The sequence below is a fragment of the Fukomys damarensis genome, unplaced genomic scaffold, assembly GCF_012274545.1.
Source record: "Fukomys damarensis isolate Sample0158 unplaced genomic scaffold, DMR_v1.0_HiC HiC_scaffold_2, whole genome shotgun sequence".
NCBI classification, from domain to species: Eukaryota; Metazoa; Chordata; class Mammalia; order Rodentia; family Bathyergidae; genus Fukomys; species Fukomys damarensis.
In genome coordinates, this window is record NW_022900914.1 from 27,356,060 (window position 1) to 27,365,468 (window position 9,409).

The 9,409-nt window shown below is 43.1% G+C and overlaps 1 protein-coding gene across 2 annotated transcripts in view; it reads right to left on the reverse strand.

Moving 5' to 3' along the window:
* Positions 1-412: 412 nt before the first annotated feature.
* Fshr (follicle stimulating hormone receptor) overlaps positions 413-9,409 on the reverse strand; it is a 160,871-nt gene continuing 151,874 nt past the window's right edge. For both annotated transcript variants that reach the window (XM_010615812.1, XM_010615811.1), the window contains 2 exons: positions 5,837-6,022; positions 413-1,722 (listed from right to left, as the gene is read on the reverse strand). In XM_010615812.1, the coding sequence (XP_010614114.1) occupies positions 489-1,722; positions 5,837-6,022 (1,420 nt within the window). In that variant the 3' untranslated portion in view covers positions 413-488. The remainder of the gene's footprint in view (positions 1,723-5,836; positions 6,023-9,409) is intronic.

The window sequence follows — 9,409 nt, forward strand, 5'->3', positions numbered from 1 at the left end:
ATGGTGTGCAATAAATGTATGAGTGAATGGATGCTAGCCATGGTCCTTTTCTTCAAAGTTCTCTGAAAGTCAGAATACCCCATCCTGGTTGTGCCTCTCACAAGCCAAGCAACTTTAAACGGGCCTCTGAGCTTGTTTATTTTTGATTTCTTCACTTGTAAAGTACCAAGAATAATCCCTTCCCTGACTATTTCATAGGACTTTCATGAGGGTTAGCTGATATAATCTAAACAAAACACTTTGCACATCATAAGGTATAAAACAAGTATGATATAGTATTGCATTATAGTTATTATTATTAAAATAGAATTCAGTTTCCTGATGTGTCACCTGAAATTGATAGTTCCTGATGAATTTACCTTACAGGTATCCAGGAAGATTCAATTAGATGAAATATGCAGAAACACTCTGGCAGCTGTCCTGTGGCATACTCTTCAAAGGAAAGGCTTACTTTTCATTCAACATGCACATACTTTTCACATTATGTTTTAGTTCTGAGCTAAATGGCTTAGAGGGACAAGTATGTAACTTGAACCATTGGTGGCTCTTGGAGCTGAAGAGCAGTGGCCATTTCTTGGGTGGGAGTTGTGAGCAGTGGATGAGCTTTCCGTCCTGTAAATCTGGGCTTGCATTTCATAGCAGCCACACTTACTCAGCAGCATAAAGAAATCCCTGCGAAAGTTCTTGGTGAAGATGGCATAGAGGAAAGGGTTGGCACAGGAGTTGATGGGGTAGAACAGGACCAGGAGAATCTTTGCCTTGGACACAGTGATGAGGGGCACCTTGAGGGAGGCAGAAATGGCAAAGAAAGAAATGGGTGCCATGCAGAGGAAGTCAGTGAAAACGAGCATGGCCATGCGCTTTGCAATTCGGGTGTCGCTAGCAGAGGACATGATGTTAGGATTCCTCACTGTGAGGTAGATGTGCATGTAGCAGCCGCAGATGACCACAAAAGCCAGAACATTGAGCACAAGGAGGAGCATGACATATAGCTGTGACAGAGGGCTGTCAATATCCATGGGCAGGCAGATGCTCACCTTCATGTAGCTGCTGACCCCAAAAATGGGAAAGAGGGCAGCTGCAGAAGCAAAGATCCAGCCCATCGCCATGATGGTACAAGCATGGCGGAGCTGCACCTTACATTCCAGCTGCATGGCGTGGGTAATGGTGTGCCACCTCTCCAGGGTGATGGCCGTCAGAGTATAGACTGAGAGTTCGCTGGCAAAGACAGTGAAAAAGCCAGCAGCAGCGCAGCCTGCTCCAGTTTGCCAGTCAATGGCATAGTTGTGGTACTGGCTCTTGGTGTGGACATCAACGGATGCTATGAGCAGCAGGTAGATTCCAATGCAAAGATCGGCAAAGGCCAAGTTGCACATAAGGAACCAGGGGACCGTGAGTTTGTATTGGCTGGTGGTAAGGACCACCAGCACGGTGATGTTCCCAGTGACTGCCAGGATGCTAATAAACCATATGAGGACTCGGAGGATGTTGTACCCCATTATATCTTCACAGGGGTTGAATGCATCTGGTTTAGGGGAGCAGGACACGTCAACCACTTCTTTGCATAAATCATAGTCAAATTCGCCATACATCATGTCAAAGCCCTTGCCGTAACTGGACTCATCATCTTCTGTCAGAGAGACTCTCTGAGCCCCAGCCTGAGTCATATCATTGACTTCTTGCCTTAAAATAGATCTGTTGCAAATTGGATGAAGTTCAGAGCTAGGGAAAAAAAATGAATACAATCAGCATCCTGGATCCAGAATGGCAAACACATCACCGTCCTTTTGCAGGGTAGAAATAATGGGGTTTCTTCCTGAGATTGTTTTCCCTTCTTCTAACATCTTGTTTGCCCTTGAGGCTGAGCTCAAGGGTTAATGTTGCTTACTGTAAATGAACAGAACAACTTGTATCTGTATTTCTAGAGTTGGATGGCCCACGGGGGAAACCATCTGGCCACAACCCGACTGTGGGGAGGAAGGCGCCTGGGACTAGCCAACCTTGCTGTTAAGTGCAAGTAATTTACAGACCTCATATCATCTCTACTCTTTCCTTCCCCAATCTCCATTCAGCGATTTCTTAATATGCCTGGGGAAGACATAAGCTGTACTCCAATCACTGGAAGATCGGTTCACTCTCTGACACAAATGAGAATTGTTTGTGTGTTTTATCGTCAAAAATTAGAGAATCAGAGTTTGTAGTTGGCTCCCAGCTGGTCCTATCCCATGGTCTTTGGTACCTGACTCCTGGGAGGCCAGCTATAATTTGCCTGAAATGATATCAGGGCCCTGTTCTGTATTATCTCACACCCCAGGGACTACAATAAACCTCACGCATGTGTTCGTCTTTCAAGGTAAGCTTGACTCATACTAAATAGTCCCCTAGTGAGTTCCCAACAGCAAATGAGGCTGCGAAGGGGACTACATTATCATAAGATTGTAACATCCTCTAGAAGCCTCATTCTTCATGGGTTCACTTTCCTGTCTCAGTTTCCCCTTTAAGACCAAACATACAGGAGGCCTTGTCAACCAGATAGAGGCACTCACAAGATCTAAGATCTGAATGAAATCCATATGATAAATATTCCAAATTGAATATTTATTGATAGAACATGCATTAACATTCTCCGAGTACTCTGCATGCATAAACATTTAAGGTAATACTTCTATTTTGAAGCAAAATTTTAAGAAGCAGGAATGTTTCACAGTGAGAATATTTTTGAGTGGAAAAAAATCATACACCTCTTTCTATCTGTCTACATAGCCATCCATCTCTACCCCTCCCTGTCTCACCAGCAATGTTACATGGCAGCATTTTCTCAAACATTAACATAATCTCAGTGAGCAGGGATGGATTATTAAACACTTTTAAAAGCACTTGTGAGAAGGAGACAGGTGGCTGGAAGAGGATACAATACAGGTGGCTGGAAGAGGTACAGCTCCATTTATTCGAAAACGTTCGTGCTTGTTCAGTACCTGACACACATGAACTGAACTTTCCCATCACACTGATCAGCAGGAGCTGTGAGAGAGAATCCTCTCCTCCCTTCTCTCACCTCTGGGAAGTGAAGTGAATTGCCAGGAAGTCATTTTCCTTGGCCCAAGACATATAGTTTTTCTTTGCTGAAGAAAGTGTCATCTTTTGCCTTAGAAACCAAGAAGATGTCTCAAATCAGTCGCAGGTTGCACTCAGAAGGTAAGTAATTAGCATACAGGTATTTGAAAGTGCATGGAATCAGAGTCCAGAAAATCTGATTTAATCAGTGATCTTAGAAGAAAGGTGAGGGACAGAGGTGGGCTTAGAAGACTCAGGAGGGGCCTGAGGTGGTTTTTTGCCTAACGCTTAACACCCAAATCCTGTCACTGGACTGGCTGCAGCCCAATTCTGGAATCAGAAAGTAAGTAACTTGGTACTTGTGGATTGCAAATTTGGGTTACTGGAATGCAATCGAGCTTAACCATCTAGAGATGGCTTTTACTTCCTATAATTGATGGTGGGCTTCTGCACAGATGCTTATTCTTGGTGCTGTGGCCAACATATCCTAAATATTGATGCTTCCCTTCCCTGAAACAAGTGACCTTGACTTGAGGTAGGGGAAAGATGAATGATGTATGCCTCTGAGATAAGAACAACAATAAAGGCAGACCTTTATTGAGGGAAATACAATCTTGCCTCTGCAGTGCTTTGGCAAATGCTAAGTGCAGTCAGGAGTTGAGAATTTGGCTTAGGGTTGATTTAAAAGGTACTACTCTTAGACCCTAACTACTCAGGGAACAGATGCTTAGGGTGGCATAGTAGAGTGTCCCAGAGCTGGAACTTTGGAGGGAGTGAGAGGTTTGGATCTGAGTTTGGTCAGCATTTATCAAGTATTTCTGAGCCCCAATTTCTGCCTTTGTGAGAAGGGAATAATGTTAACAATGAGGATGATATTATGTTTAAGATGTTAGAGGAAAAGATGCAAAGTGTCGTAGTGCCTGGCAGTGAGTACTCTGAAAGTGTCAGCCACATGAAGATAGATGATGGTGGGTGCTTTGAGAGCCCCATGTGGGTACTTAGAGGCATGTGCCACAGTGCCTCAATCCACAATCCAGTTGTGAAGCAATGATCTAAGCACAAGAAAGACTAAAGAATAAATAAAAGTGAAATAACACAAGCTGACTGTAGAACCATGATAAGGAAATATCATATCTGGTTAAATGATTCATGAGGGGTGTGGTTGACCCATCCTTTGAACAAGATTCCAGGAAGGCCATTGGCTAAAACCTCACAGGAACGAAGGCCTGTTAGGTACACCATGCGCACTATTTCCAAATGACGACACAACTGTAAACTTGAATCCCATCACCAAACTACACTTCCCATAATATAATGAAATGACACTATTTTAGGAATATATCCCAGGATTTTTCTTCTGAAAAGCATAATTATTTTGTATTGTGTTTGTTTGTGTAATTTTTTTTTTTGGTATGGGAATCGAACTCAGGACCTTGCGCTTGCAAGGCAGGCAGCAGCACCACTGAGCTAAATCCCCAGCCCTAAAATACCTTTTTATTCGCATGTTTGGTTTTTAATGTGTGAATTTGTTAAATTAAAAAGAAATCCAGCACCCACATTTGGTTATGTCAAGGAGGAGGTGTGGGCCTCTGCCTTGTTGCATTGTAATGGGCCCTGATGGTAAGCAACAGCAGGCACTTGGAAGGACGAGGATCTGGTAGTCTGCTGGGGTCTGCCACTTAAAGCAGTTCTACAATTTTTGGTTGGGTGAGCCCCAAGTCTATGTCTATACAGGTAGGAGGTGGCAAGATGGAGGTGTCTGAGCAATGTGATAAGATAATAGAGCCTTGTGGTGTGCTGGCATTGGGCCAAACAGCACGCCATGCACTGCTCTTACACTGATCTTAACATCCTTTGAGATTTCTCCCATGGGGTATTCGGTTGCAAGGTCTTGGCAGAAAATTGGTATCTTTTTCTCACCCTGGCTAGAATAATTCTTGTGTGGAATATAAAAGAAGCCGGCTTCTTGCCTCAGCCCAGGCCCTTAAGAATTCTCATTATCAGGAAGAAATTCTTTGTCTGTTGAGCGGTTCTGTGAGGAGCCCCCGATTCTGACCAGCCTTCCAGTGATGCATGCTAATTCTTATAGGCAGCCCTTTAGATGCTTCAAATGGGTCCAGGTGCTCCCAGTGACTTTGAGAACATTTTAGGGTGTGTACTGTTTTGTTGCTTTTAAGCTAGGAATGTGTATACCTTTCCAGCTCAATGTATGTTGGAAAACTGAATAACTGAGGAGACTATTAAACAGTAAAATGTTATCTCAGGGCAGCTGTCTTCATGCTGGGCTACTGAACAAGAGTAGTGAAAAGGTGTCATGTGATTGAGGGCAACTACATGGTATGGAACTCTCCGAGAGCTCAGGGGAGAGTCGGGGCTTCGAGAACTCCTGATAGTCAACAAATTCTTACCTCCAACATTCTTTGAAATATCTGAAATATGTGCAGTCTTCAAAGCCACTTAATCTACTCTCTCCAGATAGTGTCTATGATTACTCCAATTTTTAAACCAATTATCTAACAGGATTTGTGTCTGTTTGGATTGTCCTCTTTAATCCTGCACATCCTTGAACTGGTGTTTCTTGGAAGCCAAAGTGAAAGGGTGTCTCCATCTTTGTCCTCTCCATGAGTTACTAAAATCTGAGCATGGACTGGACAGGCTGAATGTGGTTGTATCACTGCACGTGGATTCTCCTCATGTCTCAGATATGTGGAAGTTGTAGGTTGAGTTTTACCCTGGGGAAACACCCAAGCCAGGCACCAGGGGTGGACATGGGAGAACTCACATTTGCCGTCTCCAGTTTGCAAAAGCACAGCAATGGCTAGGGTAGGTGAGGCTGGCTTCCACCAGGGCAACAAACTTTTCCAAGTTAGGAAGCTTTTTTAAGTTATATGCTGACTTGGCCCTCAACTTCTTAAGATTTTCTAAGCCGTGGGTAGGAAGAGAATTGATTCTTGTCCTTGAAAGATCTCTATAAGAAGAAAAAGAAAATAAGAAATGATTATTATGGGCCTAATTTTTCTTCTCTCAGTAGTTATAATAGCAGACATTCTAGCATAGTAATATTCTTACACAGGTCAGAAAGGGGGCTTTAGTTTATCCAGTGCACTTCAGTTAACTCGGTATTTGGTTAATAAATATTTGGTTTGTGTAGGAGCTCTGGTACTAGCATTCCTGGTAGGAAGTGTTAGATAGCAGGCTGTCCTGATTTCTGGTTATATTTGCATCCTGGCTGATCTAAGGTTTAATTCCTTTTTTTTTGGTACTGGGGATTGAACTTGGGTCCTTGTGCTTGCAAGGCAGGCCACCGAACCGCTGAGCTAAATCCCCATCCCTTAAGGTTTAATTCTTGCTTGTAAGAACTGTCCATCTGTTCATACCCACTAATTTGTAAAGGGCTCAGAAATTGAGCCCATTTGCCTCCATTATAAAGCTAGCTTTAAAAATATTTCTAATGAACTATGGTGGAATCTGCAGCCAAATTTCAGAAAAGGGTGAGAAGAGACTATACCATGAGGGGAAGAGGAATCTTTCAGGCCGTGAAAGCAGCCTCGGCACTAAGTTCAGGTAACAGATAGAGTGGAGATTTTGAGTCTGGCCTCCATGCCAGACTTGCCTGCATATATTCCTGCCCTGTGTATCTATTAATTTATGGCTGCTATGGTTTAATTATGAAATGTTCCCCAAAGCTTATTTATTTAGGGCACTAACCTCGTCAATAGGTCAGCCACCGATGGGTTCATAGTTGAATGGGCTCTTAGGAAGTGGGAAATATTTGGAAGAAATAGGTCACTAGGAATGTGACTTTAAAGGATATGATAATATTTCTTGGGCTCTTTCCTTCTTTCTCTACTTCCTGACTGCCATGGGGTGAGCAACTTTCCCCCGCCACACCCTTCCACTGTGAGTTTCTGCCTTGGAACCAGTCAGTCATGAGCTGAATTCTCTGAAACCAGGAGTCAAATTAAACAACTCCTCCTTTAAATTGTGGATGTCAGGTATTTTGTCCCAGCAACGGAAAGATGAATGATTCAGAAATTACCTTGATCATTTAAGCCTCACTCCTGGTACTAATTTTCTGTAGTTAACTTTTCATCATTGTGATCAAATAGCTGACAAAAGTAACTTAAAGGAGAAGTTTATTTGGGCTCACAGTTTCAGAGGTGTCAGTCCATAGTTGGTTGTTTCCATTGCTGTGGGCCTGAGCTGAAGTAGAACATCATTGCAGAGGGGTGTGGTGGAGCACTGTTGCTCACCTCATGGCAGGCAGGAAGCAGAGAGAAAAGGGAAGAGTCAGATAGAGGAAGTTGAGGACACGATATACATTTCAAAGGCATGTCCTCAATGACCTGCTTCCTCCACCCGGGCCCCACCTCCTAACAGCCCATTCATCTATGAACTCAATGGATCAGTCCACTGATAAAGTCAGCATCCTCATGACTTAGTCATCTCTCTCGGTCCCACCTCTGAACACTGCTGCATTGAAGATCAAGCCATCAATACACAAGTCTTTGGAGGACACTTCATATAGATACCATAATATAACCTTGGTCAAATTATGTCACTTTTCCATGTTTTAGTTTTTTTTACCTCAGGAGTTTAAATGAGATAAGAACTTTCTGGCCCTCAGAGAGCTATTGTTAGTAAACATCAGAAAGAATGAGAGAGAGACATGGAGAGAGAGAGAGAGAGAGAGAGAGAGAGAGAGAGAGAGAGAGAGAGGAAGAAGGAGGAGGAAGAGGAACAGGAGGAGGGGAGAGGGGGGAGATGAGGAGAGAGAGATGAGGGAAAAGAGGAGAAAGGCAGTTGTTGCTTTGTAGGAGCCTCTGCTTGGGTGAACTATCAGAGGTCTAATGGGAGTTAGCACAAATGGACAGTTTGTGAACCCTGTTCTTTTTAGTAGCAACAACAGTGATGGGGGTGCTTGTCTGGCAGCCCCACCAGTAGCTGCAACCCCCAACACCAAGACAAGCTGATGAGGATATTGAAATGGCACCAAATTGGACTTGTTGGGGTCAGGGTTTGGCCACAAGTGGGTGTGGGAAATCTCAAGTGTGGGAGGTAGCAAGTGACCAGGACAAATTCATTTCAGTACCCTGAGGGTCTCTTGGGTATCCTAGAGGAAGAAGAATCTTTTAATGTCAGTTGTAAGCCAAAGCAGCCAGCACTCGGAGCAGTGAAACCTAGGGGTGTGCATCTATATCTGCTACCCCATGTGTCTTCACGTTCTGGTGAAAACTTTTTTCCACAGTGTCGTTCTCTTGCTCATGTCTTTACTATGGCTCCTTACTGTCCAGGGAGAAGCTTGCTCAGCTTTTGCCCTCCTTGTCACCTGTCCTTCCCAACCCAAATTACCCTGGTTGTTCACACTTGAAGTTGTTCTTCACCTCACAATTCAATTGAGTTTCTCCTTAAGCCCTTGAAAAGCAATGCTCTCTCCAGGTTTCTTGAATTCTCATTACATTTCACAGGTAAATATTCCTCCTCTCTGAAAAGCTTTCTTCATATCACACTCTCCTTAATTTTTTTGACATCTTTGAATATTTTCTTATCTGTTGTTAGTTTGTTTTACTTCTTTTTTATGAAGTTGTATCTGTTCTTTAAACATTAGTACTTCTTCCCATCAGGCTGCACATACTCTTTCCAGGCAATCTTATCTACTCGCTTAGTATCAAGTGCCAGGCATATAGTGAGGCTTATGAATATATCCCAGTTCAGGTGCCAAATCCAAACTCTTAGCAAAACCTCTTGGGTTTGGGTACCACATACAGCCAGACTCTTACTATTCATTGATACCACCGCAGTGTAAAAGTTCTAGTGTCTTGGGGCATCTTTTCTGTTTCAGTCTTTAGTATTATATTATAATTCCTCAGAGTTAGGCCATGACCTCATGTCCCTGCACTAGATGAATCTTCACTCTCTATGGCTGACTAGCTTGGCTGTCCGGCCAGCTCTCCACTTGCATCTCCCATTGCTCCAGAGCTTCCCAGCTTTTCAGCCTCTGGAGCACCTGGTTTCTCTTGTTAGGTGATCCCTCTTCTGACCAGCTCTGCTACTGATGCTTGATCTGTTATCAGTGACTATTTCATTTGGCCAAGTTTCCATTTCATTTGGCCTTTGGGATCCTCATTTTCCCCTTAAATGTGGATGACAGCGCAAGCTATGACCTAGCTCCCTGTTTTATCTATAACAGTTGAAGGATCACACCAAAGAAGGAGATAAGAATATTTAAGGAAATCTTTCAAGAACAATTTGAAGTTTTAAACTAAAGCAATTATTACCTGTCATGAATATTTTCCAAAAGTTAAGCAATACAAAATAAACTATTTTGCTTAATTAGCCATATATATATATATAT